This window comes from Pipistrellus hanaki (assembly GCF_964339955.1).
Source record: "Pipistrellus hanaki genome assembly, chromosome: 11".
Lineage (NCBI taxonomy): Eukaryota > Metazoa > Chordata > Mammalia > Chiroptera > Vespertilionidae > Pipistrellus > Pipistrellus hanaki.
The window spans coordinates 24,200,206-24,218,160 of NC_140513.1; the positions used below are offsets into that span (position 1 = coordinate 24,200,206).

A 17,955-nucleotide genomic window follows, 5' to 3' on the forward strand; every position below is an offset into this window, starting at 1 on the left:
TAGCGGCACCGCTTCAGCCCAGCCACGGGCCCGGGGCGGCGAGCCGAGCTGGGAGGCGGGCAGTGCGGGAGGGACGCTGCAGCCCCCGCCTCAATTTCAGACCCTCTCCCGGCGCGGGGGCGGGCCTTCTGGCTTTCCCAGCGTCCCTTCCGCTCAGAGTCTCACAGACTTCCGGTGCGGTGGGTGTCTCCAGCGCTCCTCCCTACGTCAACTCCAGGCGGGGCTTGCGGGACCCTGGGTGGTGAGCGGCGTTAATTTTTAGGCGGAGACTGTTCAGTGAAGAAAGATCTAAGAAAGGATCTGGACAGGCAGGTACGTGCTCACCGAACTGCCACTTCCGGGCCTTTGCCTCCCCGGGAAAGCCGGGCGGAGAGATCGGCCTTGCCTGCAGCGCCATGTTGGTAAATGACACCATTCATCCGATTGCTTAATCCAAAAATGCTGGTAGGAGTCGTTCTTGGGTCCTTTTTCTTCTCTTCCTACATAACAGTGAATCTGGAGACCCTGTCGGTTCTACTTTCAAAACAAGTCTAGAACCAGGCTGCTGCACTCCCTTACAGCTCTCCTTTGACTTGTCACTGCAAACTCCCTATCATTACTCCAACCACTCCTCTCTGTACTCCAACCACTCTTTCTTCCTGAACCTCCAGTAAGTCAAGCTTGTTCCCACTTTAGGAAATGATTCTCACTATTAACTTTGCCTGCAGATCTCTGCTGCTAACTTGTCATTTTAGGTTTCAGCTCAAACATCAGGTCCTTAAGTGGAGCCTTCTCTGGCTGCCCAATCACTTTTACTTCACACACTGTATTTGCTAACGTTCAGCACCTCCTGTGTGCCAGGCAGTGCTCTAGAGGCTGAGGATGCAGAGGTGAACAAAGGAAAACCCCTGCTTTCTTGGTGTTGGTGACCGATCAGGAATGGACAAACAGTGCAATCAGAGGCTGTGAGCCAACGAAATGTAGTAAAAAAGATTAGAGACGTGGTGGGAAGGGCTTTGTAAGGACGTTGGAGTTTGAGTAAGTTGAGAAGCCTTTGGAGACTGGTCTAATTTTTTAGTAGTTACCTTCCTGGCTCTTACATGAGGAGGCCAGTTAGTTTCCTTCAATAATTCACTCAAGAAATAATGGTGGCTTGAATGGGATTGGTAGTGAAAGTGGTGGAAAGTGATGTGATCTGATTGTATTTCAAAAACAAAGTTGGTAGGTTTTTCTGGGGGACTATGAGATAGTGTGAAAATATAAGGAGTCAAGAAGAAGCCCAAATATTTTTTCTGAGTAACAGAAAGAATAGAAATGCCATTTTTATGCAAGTAAGGAAGACTTGGGAAAAACAAGAGTTTGGTTTTGAACAGTTGCATTTGAACAACTGTCCAGTAGACAGTTGGATATATGAATTTGGAGATATAAATTGGAGTCACTTAGTATATAGTATTCTCAACATAAATTTCCCTTTATTTATATAGATTGCTTACCTTTTTCAAATATTTACAAAAGTTGAGAAAATTATGAACTCCCATGAATTTTAGCAATCAGCTTCAGCAATTCCAACTAGTAACCAATCTAGTTTCACATGTATTATCAGTTATTCTCAGGAAATTTAGTTTTTAAATTCTTGGGACTAGATGAGATCACCTAAAGGGTGAGTGTAGATAAAACCATTCAACAATTAAAGTTTGGGATGGAGGGTAAGGAGAATCCCCAGCAAAGGAAATTGAGAAGTTTCATGTTTCTCTGATAGTTTCATGTTTTTAAATGTGTTTACTTATTCAGTGTCTCTCTTCTCTTACTTGAATATAAGCTTCAAATGAGCAGGGAGAGTAACTGTTTTCATTAAGACTGACATCCGCAACAGTATTCTATGTTCTGGGCATAGAACAGTTAATGTCTAAAGGCAAAAACTGAAAAGGATTTAGAGTGAGGGAAGGCCATTTTGGGGTGGTAGGGAAGGTATGTGTGGAGACTGTAAGGCAAGGAAGAGCATGAGTCATGTGGAACTAGGCAAAGCCCGTTGTAGCCAGAGCAGGTTATGTGAGGGAGAGTGTTGTCTGAGATGAGCCTAGATTGGTAGAGGAATTAAGGATTACAGATTCCTTTCCAGTCCTCTCTACATCCCTGCAAGATAGGTGCTATCATCACATTTTAGAAATTAGGGACTTAGAACTCAGAGAAGTTTAATATCTTGCCTAAGTTCACTTACTTGCACTCAGCCACACCGTGATCCAAAGGCAATGTCTTTCCCAGGTTTCATGTTGCCTCTTCGTTACCTGTAACATTTCTTTCTAGAAGAAACAATGTGGTGTGTTGGTTGTAGTGTGTCCATTTTGAGAAGATTTGGCCACAGTAGCAATTTGTATATTTATTCTGGCTCACTGGTTTCTCTGGGTAGTTGTTTCTTCTAAGAAAGGGAATTTGCATAGCTCAACCATTTAGAGGACAAGAAAAGAACAAAGGGTTTATAACTGAAGTTATTAGCACACAGCTTGGTTGTACGGTGCTTTTTTGGTATCAACTTAACCGTAAGTTCGCAGGCATTTGCCCTTTTTGTCAAATGCTACTGCCTCAGACTTTACCTACTCTCTGTGTTTTAAAGATCCCCTCCATCACCCTGGCTCCTTACTGTTTATTTGTCTTAGTCTCTTACCATCTGACTTTTTTTTTTTTTTAAACAAGGGATGTCTTTCTTTTTTTTTTTCTTTTTTTTAAAAAATATATTTTATTGATTTTGTACAGAGAGGAAGGGAGAGAGATAGAGAGTTAGAAACATCGATGAGAGAGAGCCATCGATCAGCCGCCTCCTGCACACCCCCTACTGGGGATATGCCCGCAACCAAGGCACATGCCCTTAACCGGAATCGAACCCGGGACCCTTCAGTCCCCAAGCCGACGCTCTATCCACTGAGCCAAACCGGTTTCGGCTGACTTTAAAAAAAATAAAATTATTTGCTTACTTTCTATCTCTCCCCATTGGAATGCAAACTCTAAAATATATTGCATTCACTGCTATATCCCCAGTATCTAGAACAATGCCTGCTAAATAAATACTATTTATTGAATGAATGAGTGAATGAATGGATAGCTTGGGCTACTGGGCCGATGCTCATTTGCATGATTGATTAACTTCAAGTTTACTTCAAGTAGGAATCAAAGACTTGGACAATGTTGTTTCTCCCTTGCTCACTTCCTAGGAAATAGTTAACGGAAAGGAATCTGCTGCTACAACCAAACCAGATGCCTTCTTCAACTTCACCAGACCAAGAAAATGACCTGGAGGCCTGTCTTTTAAGATTTTCAGACTTGGATTTGAAAGACACAAGTATTATCAATCCCAGTAGCAGTCTTAAAGCAGAGCTAGATGTCAATACAAAGAAGAAATATTCATTTGCGAAGAAAAAGGTAAAATTGCTATTGATGTTTCAGGATCATCTGTGTATAGTTAATGCCAGTAGATCAAGGCTGTCCTCCAGGGAGAGGAGGGATAGTGAGACAGTAGGCTGTTGTCATGCTCGAAGTAAGGTCTCCTCAGCACCATTACCAGTGATCTTAATTCTATGCCAGGCAAAGGAGACTCGTAGGCAGGGTGTGGCTTTGAAACACGTGTGGTGAGATACAGATCTAGACAGATGAGCTGGATTCCTTTCGCCACCCTGGGTTATGGGAAGAAACCCAGGAGACCAAGTCACAGGGAGAACAGACAGGCAGTAGGGCTGCTGCTATCTGAGACTTTTGTGATCTGATCCAGCTGATATAAAGCTTACTAATAAAACTGTTACTCTTCACGTTCTTCTACCGGATAGTAGAAACTAGAAACCGCTGTGAAAAGATAATAGAAGAAATTTCACTGAGGCTTCCATTAGCCTCAAACCTAAGGTTATTTCACAGTGACAATTTGAAATGTAATTGCAGGCATTTGCGCTTTTTGTCAAAACCAAAGAAGTTCCAGCACCGTCTTATAAATGCAAAGAAAAATGGTGGAAATGCTGTCAGCAACTCTTCACGGGCCCCACTAGCATCCATAGACACGTGGCAACACAGCACGCTGATGAGATTTGGCACCAGACTGCTTCTGTTCTAAAGCAGCTCGCTGTGGCATCGAGCACCTCAGAGAGCCTTAAGTCTGCCGACAAAGGGGACCCCCCCAAAGAGTGCCTTACTCGAAACCATGAAGTGTCTGCTTGGCTCCCTGACATTAGTTGCTTTAGCCCTGATGAGCTGATAAGGTAAGAATTTAATTCTGTACTTTTGCTTTAATTTAAAAAATGTTTTTTCAGCCACAGTGAGATATCACTAAAATGGTAAAATCTTAAAGGCACAGAATTTCTCTACAGGCCTAAGCAAGGGTGATAAACATGTATTGTGTGCAATAGAAGGTTTTATCTATGCAGTAGCAGGTACCCTCGCAGCTGGTAATGTTGCCAGGTTTCTTAAAGATAAATTCTGCATCTTATCTTTAGGGAAAGGTAAAGAACAGAAAATTATATTTTCTAAGAGAATAGGAAGGCCCAGGTACATTAATGATTCCTCTACCCTGAATAATATCAGAGCTTAAAAGGTTTTTTTGTTACCAAATGTGGCTTTCTGAGCTGAATATGCTTTAGAAAGGATGTTAATTTTTAGAACTGAGGCATAGGATTAAGAGGTTTAGATTCTGCTAACTCTAGAGAATGGATTTCTGGTTTGAATTTGGTGAATAGAAAATGTCCAAGTCTGATATAATTTTATCACTAGTATTTAGTGCCGAATTCACTTTGTTTATCAGAAAGAAAAGGAGAAAGGAAGAGAATTGAACTTGGAGTCAGACTTGAGTGAATTGCTAAAATTTGTTGTGCCTTCATTTCTTCCCTTTTAAAATTGGAATAATAATGTCTGCCCTGCCTATCATACAGTATTGCTGTATGAGTTCTATAAAATGATGATGGTACAAGCACTTATGAACTAAAAAGTGCTTTATAAATGTGGCCTCATTTAGCTATGGTCCTGCATTTCAAGGAATTTGCTTTCTAGTTAGAAAAACAAAGAAAAGGGCATGAAACAATTAGCAGATGATATGAGACTGGTATTGAAAGAGGGGAAAACTGCCTGTAGGATTTCTCAAAGGTGATTTCAAAGAACACACTTTTAGGAAATGCAACTTATTTTATTTCTCCAATTTTACAGATGAGGAAATCAAGGCTCAAAAATGATAAGTGACCTGCCCGAATCCCACAAGTTAGTGTAAGACAGCACAGTGCAATAGAAAGGATATGGGTTCTAGTGTCAGAAATTTGGTGTTTTGAGTCCTGATTGTCACTTGTAGTTGTCTCACCTGTAAGGAATTGACTTGTTTACTTAGCTATAAAGTGCAGAAATGTTCTTCTTTAGAGCAAATACAGACAGATAGGAGTTGCTTCTCACTTTAGGAGAACAACAGTAGGTGCAAAGGCAGGCATGAATTGCTCCACTTAGGCCTTCCCTGCCACGCGGCCTGGTTATACTTGATGAACTTGGGCCAGTGATTCAGATGCCCTTTCTCTCTGGTTTTCTTTTTACAGTGGTGAGGGCAGTGATGAAGGAGAGGTGCTACTTTATTACTGCTATCGTGACCTGGAGGATCCCCACTGGATCTGTGCCTGGCAGACAGCTCTGTGTCGGCACCTGCACCTCACAGGCAAGGTAACACCTTCTTCCACACCCCACCCTTCACGAGGCTGCTCTGGCCTCCAACTTGGATTGCAGAGGCTGTGCTCTTTATTTATTTATTATTATTTTTTATTGATTTCAGAGAGGAAGAGAGAGAGAGAGATAGAAATATCAATTATGAGAGAGAATCACTGATTGGCTACCTACTACACATCTCCTACTGGGGATCGAACCTGCAACCCAGGCATGTGCCCTTGACCAAAACTGAACCCGGGACCTTTTAGTCTGCATGCCAATGCTCTATCTACTTAGCCAGACGGGCTAGGATAAGGCTGTGCTCCTTACAAAGAGATTTGCTGTTGAGTTTTTAGAAATTAGCAAACTACTGTGAAGCATATAAGTAGAATACTAAGTAGCTATTAACATGGTGTTTTATAAGAATATATAATGACATAGACCAGGAGTCAGCTAATTTTTTCTTAAAGAGCCAAATAGTAAATATTTTAGGATTTGCACAGAAAAACGACTCAACCCTGCCATTGGTAACATGAAAACAACTCTAGATAAATAGGTAAATGGATGGATATGCCTGTGTTCCAACAAAACTACATGCAAAAGCAGGCATAATTTCCCTTGGCATAGGGAAATGTTCTTGATATAGCACCTAGAAAAACATGTTATAGAACTGTGCATAGAGGTGTGATTCCAAGTTTCTTCTTAATTTTCCTAGAACATGCCAGGGCCTATACCATTTCTTGGTACTGACATTTGCTATTTTCTTTCCCTCTAGAATGCTTTTTCCCTAGATCTTCACATGGCTCATTCCTCACTTCAAATCTCTGCTCAGATGTTATCTCCTCAGAACTCTAATCTGAAGAGGTCCTTTTGTAAGCCTCATCACTTTCTATCCCTTCTAGTAAAAAAATTTACTACTATCTGAAAGTAAAGTCTTTAATTTGTTAGATTTGTCCTATCTAGAATGTAAACTTCATCTTCATCTTCAAGAACTTGGTCTTAATTGATGTATTGTCAGCGCACAGGGCTTAGCACATAGCAGACAGTGTATGTTCAGAGAATGTTGAATAAAGGAGTGAAAATGTGTTTGTAACAAAAGCACAAGTGTGTGTGTGTATAAAGATGGAGAGTAGTAGACATCAAAGTGTTAATTATGACTCTCTACCAGAGGATTATAAGTGGTTTTTCTTTTTAAAAAATATCCTTAATGATTACTTATCTGTACATGTATATGTATATTATATATTTTTAAAAATTTAAAAAGTGAGTTAGGTTCCCTCTGGGATATCCTCTAGTTATGATGCTGAACTGTCTATGGGTAATATTTCCTACTCATGTTCCAGGTTTTCATTTGCTTTGGCAATCATTTGATCAGTCAGCAACATTTTCCACATCCATGTTTGCTAACAGATAGTGGGCTGAAAGCTTCATTTCATCACCCAGTCCTGCCATTTCTACCTCTAAAATGTCCCTTGACTCCATTCACTCTTTCCTCCATTTCCACCACTTTAGACCAAGCCTCACCCTCTTACCTGGTCCATTTCAATAGTTGGCAAACTATTCTCCATTCTGTCCCTGCCTGCCATTTAATCTAGTCTGTACAAGCATCCAGAATGATCTTCAAAGGTAGATAAAATCATATTAGCCCTCCTCAAGATCTTTCAGAGGCTATCCAGTGCATTTAATGTAAAACCCAAATTGTTAACATGCCCTTAGGTTCCTGCATAATTTGGACCCTTCTTACCTTCTTTCCGCTTATCTGATACCATTCTTTCAGTTTCTTGGAGCCCACAAAGTCTTTTTGTGTTTTTGGGCCTTTTTATAAGAAAAGTTTTTAAGGAACTCTCCCATACTAGTACTCTATTTCTCCTGTGTGATTTTCCCTCAATCTTCACTTCTAAAAGAGATCTTTCTTGACCTTTAATCAATTTCATTTTTCCAAAAATACTCTCTTATAGCATCTTAGTTATTTTTTATAGCACTTGTCAGTTTGTAACTTTTATCTTAATATCTGTGACTATCCCTTAGTCTGTAAGCTCCAAGAGCACAAGTACTGTATTTTTTCCCAACCACTATATCCTTAGTTCTTAGTACAGTTCCTTGTACATAGTAAAAAAATTAGTAAACATTTTTGGAATGGATACATTTGTCACAATGTCTATTTAGAGAGCATCTTAAAAGATGGGCATTCTCAAAGTAAAACTGAATGTACAAAATATGAAATCAATTTCTTTCCTTGGTTTAGGGGCAGATTTTTATTCTTGGACAGCCTGCGGTGAACTAACAGTGAGGGCCCCTAACCACAAGGTGGCAGCACCTGTCTAGACTATAGGTCTAAATTCTAAGGTTTCCATGATACATGAAGAGTTTACTGAGAGAGTTTTCTGCTGGTAGGAGATTTGTCAAGATGTTGGCATTTAGGTAGAAAAGAGGAGAACTTGAAAATTCTGGAATTATGGAAGGAAGCTTCTTGTCCCTATTGCTATATATTCATTCCTGGAAGATACATAGGGAATGCATTGGAGACTTTGGAAAGGAAACATTACAAGATTGATAGCCAATAAGATCTGATTTTTGAATCCCAGATCTACACCTACCAACCTGTGCTCTTGGACAAATTACTTGATTTCTCTGAGTTTCTGTTTCCTTTTCTGTTGGGGATTATGACATCTACCTTTCAGGAATATATTATAAAGCTCCTGTCTCATAGTAGGTGCTCAGTAAATGCTAACTGTTGTTCTTCATCTCTGAAGTTTAAGGCCTTTCTCACCAAGGAGCTACTTTGAAGATTTCTGTTAAAGAATCCTAGTGATTGAAAGTCTATCGGATGAGTTTAGAGATTGTTCTGCCCCAACTGTATAGGGAATGGATGAGCTTGTTTTTATTTGGGTTTTGAGATTTAAAATAACAGGAAAGAATATACTAACCTACCCAAAAGACAGTTACGTACAAGTATGTACCTCTTCATCATATCTGTCACAGTAATGACAGCTTCAGTGTACAATTCCTGACTCATACTGGTTTAGCTCTTTTTCTGTATAATCCCTTAAAAATATACAAGTTGAATCATCTAGTCAAAAAATTCTCTCCAAATATGGTTTAGAGGGAAGTTTCAGGTTTAGTGTGAGAGTAGATAGTTAATATTACTTATAATAAAAATAAATAATGTTTACACTTTAAACATTGATCTGTCAACACTGTTAGACATACACAGCAATGGACATTCATTTGTAATGATCTCTATCCTTTTCATAAGTTCATTAAACAACAAGTAGTAAAAATGTATTATTGTATTACTATTAATTCCAATAGTAATAGTTATCTCAGTTTTGAAATAAGCCTACTAAATAATTTTGTTAAATTGGAAAAATGTGTATATATAAGCTGGTACTAGGTATAGTAATCTCTGCAGATGGTGTGTACTTTGACTCTCTTCTCCCAGCCAAGATCAGGCTCACTAGGCTCCAGTACTCTCTCAAGAACTGGATGTGACCCAGAATGCTCATCATGGAACTCTGCACAGCCACTACTAGTGAGCTGGCGTAAATGAATTCCATTTATATCCATGCCCTAAAAGAATTGAATCAAGTGTCTCAGCCAATGAAGTATCATCTCTGGGCCCTCAAAATGGGGAGCCTTTAAAAATTTTTAAATTCTAATGCATTGGGAGGTATCACTGTTATACAGGAAGCAGTAACACTAAAGGGCCTTAAATTACCTTTCCAGAGAATACCATGATATAAGTGTTGCACTTTTCTCTAGAGCTCAGCACCCTCTAAAGATGACACATCTTTAAACTCATCCAAGGATTTTGTAGCACCAAAACAGCTAACTTTGCAGGGTCCCCAGAGCATTGCCTCTTAAGGCAGGGGCCTTAGTCCAAACTCTAATGTCTCCTAACCAGTGAAGTATTTTAAAAAGAGTACAGATTTGAGAAGCCAGAAAACCTCAGATGTGGATACACATTCATTTGTTCAATAGATACATATCGAATGCCTACTATGAGGCAGGTGTTCTAGGCACTGGTTATGCAACAGTGAACAAAACAAACGCTCCTCCTGCAACTTTGTAATCCAGTGGGTGGGTTTGCAGTGGTGGCTTTCCCCAAACACCACGCAGAGACGCATTCACCCCATTCCTAGTCCTCAGGTGTGCTCTGTGCTTTAGAACTTGGGGAGTCTCTCCCCAGCAGTGGTTTTCATTGTTCTCTTTTTCCTTTTTATCAAGATGAAGAAATCGAGGTTCAAAGAAGTAAAATTTCCTCAGGGCACTTTGCAAGGAAGGGGCAAAACTGAATCTTGATTCTAGATCTGCTGACCTGGATTAAACTCAAAATGTGGTTCTCTGACCATTGGACAACGGAGTCCATAGCAAATGGGGCTTTCAGTAGTTACATTAATTTCATGCTCTTACTCAGCACACATTGACCAAGTACCCCATCTGAATTTAGGGGGTGCCGTTTTAGAAAACACAGGTATCTTTGTGGTAACACTTTGGTGTCCACAGCAGTGTCTTTGTTTCCTGTTCAACTCACTGATACACTTGAGCCTGTTCTGCCCTGGGAAGATTTTAACTGCATTCCCTTTCTCTCGCCCTCTTGTGTCTCAGGTGCGAATTGCTACAGAAGGAATCAACGGGACAGTTGGTGGAAGCAAATTGGCCACCAGACTCTATGTGGAAGTCATGCTTTCCTGTCCATTGTTTAAGGATTATCTGTGTGAGGAGGATTTTAAGGTAAGAGAAATTGAAAAGGAAATGGCTCTAGAGCCATGCCTCGATGCCTCTTCCTGTTGTATTAATAGGTTATGAAGAGAGCGCAGCAGAGAGAAATAAGCAGTGCCAGGTAACTACCCTTCCCCATTCGTTACCAGTGACAAGGTAGTGTGTTGGAAGGACGTGCTGGTTCCAGTTCTTCCACTGAATCCCCATATGGTCTTGGACAAGTTAGTGTCCTCTCTGGCCCTCAGTCTCCCTTCTTAAAGAATAAGGTCGATACAATCTAAATTCTGAAACTTAGATGCATTTGCTTATTTGGGAGTCTGCCTGGCTATCTCGGTAAACCTGGAATTATCAGGTCAGTACTTCACACAGGGAACAAGGTTGCTCTTACAGCTCAGGTGCTTTATCACAATAGGTGGTAAAGGTGGTGGGAAATACCTTGGTAGTGTTAGTGCTGGTGGTGATAGATAAAGAGAGGTCATTGCTCCAGGACAGAAGCTGGGATGTGATCTTACATGTTGAAATTGCTCAGCCGTGTTTCAATTTTAAATGCTATTGCTATAGAAACACCTTTCAGTGTAACATTTCTGAACATGGTAGATATGCAGTAAATAAGACCAAATACGAGAATTATTTTATAATACCATAGCTGTAGTATTAAGAAGTCTCAAATTAGAAAAACCTGTTTTAATGGGAAAAGGGAATTATGGCCTAGACTGTTCCAGAAAACTCAACATTATCTGCTTTGTTTCTCATTGGCTAGACCAGCAAAGGAGGAGCTTGCTGTTTTCCAGAGTTGCGTGTTGGTGTATTTGAAGAAATTGTGCCTATGGGGATCAGTCCCAATAAGATCTCCTATAAGAAGCCCGGTATGCTTGCTTTTAGAAGGACAAAATAATAGAGAGACAAATGTGAAGGATAGACACATCAATCAGCTAGAGCCATGAATCCTTCCATTAAAATAGCTGTGGGGTGGCTAACATTTGGGTCATTTAATGCTTAAATTGGTCTTCTCTTTGGAGATTCCCCCTCAGAATGACTTTTTCTTGATGACGGTTTGACAAGAAGTCGTTTCCTCTTTAAAGAGAGCAGTGTAGGAAGAGTGCAGTTCTTGTGAATAGTTTATCAACTAATTTTTTGGTTTGATTTTAGGAATCCATTTATCCCCAGGTGAATTTCACAAAGAAGTAGAAAAGTTTTTGTGTCAGGCAAATCAAGAACAAAGTGATACTATCCTCCTGGACTGCAGAAACTTCTATGAAAGCAAAATAGTAAGAACCAGAAATGAGTCCCCACAGTATGGCATGTTCCCCAGGGGGATGTGTGTGCCCATCAGTGGTCAAGTCACATGGATCTCTTCCCACTGCTAGCAGCTTCAGAGAAAAACCCAAGCCTTTCAACTCAGGATCTGATGAGAAAGCCTAAGGAAATATGAATTACAGACATATTGGCAAATAACGTGCGTTCTGGCTCCCATGTGCCTACCCTTGACACATGTCAAGGATCTTGTAAACTTTGCTTTGGGCAGCCTCTCCAGTTCCCCTGAAGACTGGGAAGGTGACTCACAGCTCGCCAGCCATGTCTGTTAAGTTCCAATCTTGAGTTTGAAAGGTTTAGTGTGTGGGATGAGAACAGCAACTAGTTGGTGTTTCCTTGCCAAGGAAGGTGGTGGGGGAGGGGAGGGTGTGTGTGAAAGCATACCAGGTATACTTTTTCTTCTTCTTTTTTTTTTAACCATTTTCTTTCTATCCCACATTGTAGGGACGCTTCCAGGGCTGCTTAGCTCCAGACATCAGGAAATTCAGTTACTTCCCTAGCTACGTTGACAAAAACCTAGAACTTTTCCGAGAGAAGAGGGTCCTGATGTATTGCACTGGGGGCGTCCGCTGTGAGCGGGGTTCTGCTTACCTCAAAGCCAAGGTGCGTCGGCTCCTTGGGCACCACGGCCTGGCCGTGAGGAAGGCATCGTCCAGCATGTGCGGAGCTCCCTCCCCCCTTCGTTCCCTCTCCCTTCCTGGCAGCCACGTGTTCTTTTTCCCCTGGTATGGTTTCAGCTTCGAGTTTTGAGTACAAAACACGAAGTTCTTAAATCTTAAAATGTGAAAAATGCTCAGCAGTCTTAGAAACTCATCAGGTACAAACGGGAAAGATTAGTTAACGTTTCCCTTTGCCTAATACTTTTGCTTGATCCTGAGAAGAGCAAATTCAGTAACATTACATGTCCCAACAGGTGTCCTTCTATATTTAGGGGGTGACAAAAATAGCTGAGCTCCAGGATCTGGAGAGTGAAGGCCCTGACTGCTGTCATCACCCATCGCCCCCTCCCTGCAAGCAAGCTATGGCCAGTTGCTTCCGTGCGCCCTTGGTCAGCAGTTCCTCAGTGTCCTGCAGGGGAGCCGGGAGCCAGGAGCCACCCTTGGGCATCCTCACCACGGGCCACTCCTCTAGAGCTTCTTCCTGACCTCTGCTTGTCTCCTGAATCTCCTGGTGTTTCTCCACACACAGGGCGTGTGCAAGGAAGTGTTCCAGCTCAAGGGTGGCATCCACAAGTACCTGGAAGAGTTCCCTGACGGTTTTTACAAAGGGAAATTGTTTGTTTTCGATGACCGTTATGCCTTGTCCTACAACAGTGACATAGTGTCAGGTAGGTCAGCACAAGCCTAGAACCTAAACTCACGATCAGGCACTCTCTGTATGAACCAGGCTGGAAGACAGGGAAGAATAAAACTGGGAGAAGGAGTGCGTGGCACCACCACTGCCCACCAGAGCTGGAGATGTAGCGGCACAGCAGATCCAGGAGGCCTGTGCTGGGATCCTGGCTTCACCATTTACCCGTTAGACAAGTCCTAAAAGTGGAGATAATGTCCCTTGCTCTCTGCCTGCTCAGCAGTGAACTAAAAGGCTAAATCAGAGTTCTTCACCTGGGGTCAATATGTGTGAATTTGGATAGCAATTAATTTATTTTCATAACCTCTCACTAAATGTAACACTACCATCAATTCTGAATATAAGCAACAAATCAGTAGTATTAGATGTACCTGTGACTTTGTCAGTAGAAATCAGTATTTTCATAGATTACAGTTGCTACCTATATCTTAAAATAGTATTTATGTTCATCATTGCTTCAAAATGGAAAGAGCTATTAGGCCTACTACTAATTCTTATTATTTAATGTGCTAATATCTTACTATAGTCCAGATTTTTAAAAATATTTTAATGTTTTATATTTCTATGTAATTGCGTTCCTTTGTAATCCTATGTAGATTACTTTATGCATTTAAAAATATATATTTCTAAGAGTTCATACTCTTCACTAGACTGCCAAGTAAATCCATGGCACAGAGGAAAAGACGCCCCTAGTTTAGATGGTCTGTGGACACATGTGGTCTTGCCCTTTTGCATGGTGGGTGGGAGCTGGACGTAGGGCCAAGGCCACAGGCAGGGGTGGCCACAGGAACTGTGTGGTTTGACTCGTTTTGAGTCCACACTAAAATGTGGTATCAAATGAAGGCAGTCCGTGGAGAAGAATGGAAATAGTCCTTTAGCGAGAGGGCTCTTGATGCCACAGTCTTGAGCAGGAAAGGTCACGGGCAGACATCCCTAGTGGCTATTGTAGTTTCTAGAATCGGGGTCAGAGACAGATTGCATGACTATTCAGACAATAAGATAGGAGTTGGGTTTTCCTCTTTCCTTCTTTATCTTTAATTAGTTTGGATAGTCTTGTGTTTGTGTCTGTTATTGAAAACATCTGATTTGGAGCTAGGTGGAGTGTAAAGAGAAGAGAGAAGGACTAAAGGTACCTTAGATAAGCTAGGTAAAGAGACTTGAAGGATGTTACCAGGGGTAACAGGAGTCAGTAAGAAAAAACCCGCTGAGAAAGTAGATGAGTTTTAGGAATCCAGTGGCAAGTGTCTGTTAGCAACAAATAGCAGGAGAACCTCAGGCCTGGGGAAGAGGAATGCAGAGCTGAGTCTAGATGTGGGAACATCTACATCCAGGTATGTTGTCTTCCAGTGAAAAAGGGAGTGATCTAAAGGAAAAAGACTGCTGACCAAGAGGGTGGTTGGCTCGCTTTGAAATAGTTAATGAAAGAGAGAAGCATTACTATTTGTTTCTAAATGGGAAAAGGGAAAGTGGATTGGTGAATGCTGGAATCAGGAAGACAGTTTCTGGAAGCAACCTCTCCCCCCAAAGAGTAGGGATGAGGCGTGTTTCTTGTTAGAGGATAGGAGACTTACTATTTAGAAATCTTCCCCAGATGCAACAGGATATATTCGATTCTAATGAGCTAAGAGTTATATTTAGGAACTGGAGAAGGGCGTGTGTTTATAACAAAGATTGTTCTTCCGTCCCCAGAATGTGCATACTGTGGAGCCCCATGGGACCAGTATAAACTCTGCTCCACTTCCCAGTGCCGCCAGCTCGTCTTGACCTGCCCCGCCTGTCAAGGACAAGGACTCACAGCCTGTTGTGTCACATGTCAGGACAAAGGGAGCAGGCCAGCTCCGAGCCCTACCCAGAGCAGCTTTAAAGAGGAGTGTGACTGTACAGCCCGACGGCCACGCACACCCAGTGAACTTCCACGGCAGGCGCTCCCCCCGAGCCCAGAGCCGAGACCTGATGCTGCTGAGGACGCACCCTGCTTGTGTGAGCGGCACCGGCAGCATTTCCCCGAGGCTTCGCAAAGCTAGGTTCGAGGCAGCCATGTATTTGGGAATATTCAGGCCGCTGCAACAGAGAAATGGGGAACTTGGGTGCCCGCCACTGACCCCGTGGCAAACTGGTCACCTATTGGCCACTTATACTTCCCGAGAGGAGAGAAGAGGGAGTTGGTGCTGACCACTTACCCGAGACATTCTGACTCAGAAGGTGCTAGAGCACAGGAAAAGGTGAGCTGTGTGGAGCCTGGCGACCAGGTCATGCCTTTTCTGTGCCAGGTGTCAGGGCTGGTAGCAGTCATTTTTCTTGTCATCATACCTGTCTGTCCTGATGGCAGAAGTGTGAAAGCTGTGACCCTGGAAGTAGACTCCTTGGAACAAGTCCTATTGGTCCCTTACCACTCACCCAACCCTCACCTCAGCTCTGTTAGCCTGAGTGCACTAGACCGGGATCTGTAAACTACGGCTTTTGGCCCATCTTCTGCTTTTGTAAATAAAGCTTCATTGGAGTAGCCAGACCCATTTTTTAACATGCGATTTAAGACAGACTTAAGTATTTACAACAGAAAAGTTATGGCCTGAAAAACCTGTATTTATTATCTGGTTCTTTACGGAAAAAATTGCCACCTTCTGGTCCAAACCAACAGCTCGACTGATGGAACAGATGGTCATAAAGATGTGGCTCACCTTCATTTTGTTATTGATTTGGTTTTTAACAGAGATCTTCCCCTAGTAGTCTCTGCTTTCCCTAGCAGCCACCACACTTTGCTTTTAAGTATTTTCTTTGAGGGATTCAGATTAGCTTGATGACACTTGTGGGCAGCTTTTACACAAGTGCCTTCGGTTACAAGACATTCTGAGTGAGGTCATTCAGCACTGCTGTGGTTTCCTGGCCTTGTCTGGTGTGTGTCCCTGTCACACGGGTCCCAAGAAACACATACGCAGCCATTCATAGACCAACAGGTTTAATGTTAAATTGCAGTTTCCAGTGATGCAGAATACAGCTCCACTTGTGTTTCAAGGAGAAGCTGGTGGTGCCACTTCTGGGCCCATCTGCAGCCTCGTAGATAGTCTTCCACCTCTGGTTTCCCTGCACTGTCACGGCATCACAGTTCATGTGCAAGACTTTTCCTTTCTCATCAAAAGCCTCTGCTCAGTGCTCTGCAGCAGTCTGTCAGCTCTTTGGCCTGGCCTCTATCAGAATGTAACTTCCCAAGCAACAGAAATACCAGCTCGCCTGGCACTGTGATATGTTAAAAGGCACAAGGGCAATGTGGCTTCACTTTTTTGCTGGATCCCAAGAGGTGCACATGATGTTAAAGGGATGCGGCAGAGATACCAAAATTACGTTTTCAGTATCGTCATCTTGGGATAGTTTGGCCAGGGTTTCCTATCGTTACTATCTGGGTCTTCCCCATTGGCTTTCAGAGGCTTAACTTTTTAATTAAGATTAGCAGTGACATGTCTAGTAAGTGCTGCCACAGGTAGTTGCAAGTCTGTCAGCATCGACTGGGAATTTACCCCTCTAACGTTTGACTTCAAGTAAGCCATTAGCCCACTGTGCAGTACAGGAAGGTGTTTTCAAGTATTTGGCCACAGGGTTTCATATCCATCATAAGGTTACAATTCGATAAAGAAAAAATTCTGACTCCGGTGTTAAATTATAAATCCCAGATGCCATAAATAACACTCAAGAAGCTATTTGTTGCCTGGGATTGGTAAAGACAGGATCGTTTTTGAAACTTGGAATTTCCTCATATCCAGCAAAAGGAAGCTCATGTTCTTTGACTCCTGGCAGAGCACAGTGGCTTCAGTCTTTCTGTCTTTTTTTTCCTTTAATATATTTTATTGATTTTTTACAGAGAGGAAGAGAGAGGGATAGAGAGCTAGAAACATTGATGAGAGAGAAACATCGACCAGCTGCCTCCTGCACACCCCCTACTGGGGATACACCCGCAACCAAGGTACATGCCCTTGACTGGAATCGAACCTGGGACCTTTCAGTCCACAGCCCAATGCGCTATCCATGGAGCCAAACTGGTTTCCGCCTTTCTGCCTTTCTTGAGGGAAAAAATTGTGTTCTTGATCCAGTAATCAATTTGGCAACTTTAAATCTTGAGGTTCTTTGATTTAAAGGAGGGTTAATAAAAAAAACAAAAACCCTGTTCTGCTTGCTAAATAGCTGAGGTCAAATTTGTATAATGCTTCTATACCGTGCGGAAGAGTGTGCTGTTGGTTCGTGCGTTACGCATAGTCAGTACACCTGAAACACCACATAGCAAGGCCACCAAAACCAGGCGCTCGGGGATAAGTCACTGCTGCTGTAATGTCATCTTCAGGAAGATCTGCTGGTCCAGGGGCTTCTTAGTTTTTAAACAATAACCAGATGGAACTTCTGTGACTAAAGAAAAACTTCACATTAACCATAGTTTATAAAATTTCAACTGTAACCACTAGTTATCCTAAAACCTTTGTGCATAAAGAACTGAACCACCAAAGGGTTTGTGCCGGCATTCTGCCTCTGGCTTCCACCGCAGAGCACAGAGTATCAGTAGGACGTGTCCAGTTCAAAGGCGTGGTCATCACCGCCACGCGCTAGACTCCACTCCGGCACTTGGGAATGATGGGCCCAGTCAAGTCTGCGAGCCTCCTCTTCCTCACTGGAAAGGAATGGAGATGAGATGTAAGCCAGTTGTCCCGGTGCACCAGGAACCACCTCTGGGGCTCAGAGCACTGTGAGCTTCTCGCTAACTCTTTGGTTAGCAGAGTCTGAAGCCAGTTTTTAAACGATAGTTATGAGTAGGTTGTATAATGGCCCTCCAAATTGTCAGGTTCACTGATGAGGGTCTGTGGTAATAGAGTCATTCATAAATTACTTCTAAACCGCTGAACTACAGATCTAAAATGCCTTTCTCCAGCTCCACTATTTTAACTTGACGTACAGAGG

At 42.3% G+C, this 17,955-nt stretch overlaps 2 protein-coding genes across 7 annotated transcripts in view; one reads left to right on the plus strand and one right to left on the minus strand.

The window, feature by feature from the left end:
- The first annotated feature begins 179 nt into the window (after positions 1-179).
- On the plus strand, positions 180-17,169 carry TSTD2 (thiosulfate sulfurtransferase like domain containing 2). Of its 3 annotated transcripts, none has more exons than XM_084898742.1 (10): positions 180-312; positions 3,186-3,393; positions 3,904-4,217; positions 5,529-5,649; positions 10,240-10,365; positions 11,114-11,219; positions 11,503-11,621; positions 12,112-12,270; positions 12,856-12,994; positions 14,707-17,169. In XM_084898742.1, the coding sequence occupies exons 2-10, from the start codon at positions 3,229-3,231 to the stop codon at positions 15,039-15,041; spliced, it is 1,584 nt and encodes a 527-aa protein (XP_084754868.1). In that variant the 5' UTR covers positions 180-312; positions 3,186-3,228; the 3' UTR covers positions 15,042-17,169. The 3 variants fall into 3 exon arrangements, with proteins under 3 accessions (XP_084754868.1, XP_084754870.1, XP_084754869.1); XM_084898743.1 differs by having other exon boundaries at positions 182-444; XM_084898744.1 differs by lacking the exon at positions 12,112-12,270.
- Positions 16,825-17,955, minus strand: part of TMOD1 (tropomodulin 1) — a 71,751-nt gene continuing 70,620 nt past the window's right edge. For all 4 annotated transcript variants that reach the window (XM_084898771.1, XM_084898769.1, XM_084898770.1 and 1 more), the window contains one exon: positions 16,825-17,668. In XM_084898771.1, the coding sequence (XP_084754897.1) occupies positions 17,604-17,668 (65 nt within the window). In that variant the 3' untranslated portion in view covers positions 16,825-17,603. The remainder of the gene's footprint in view (positions 17,669-17,955) is intronic.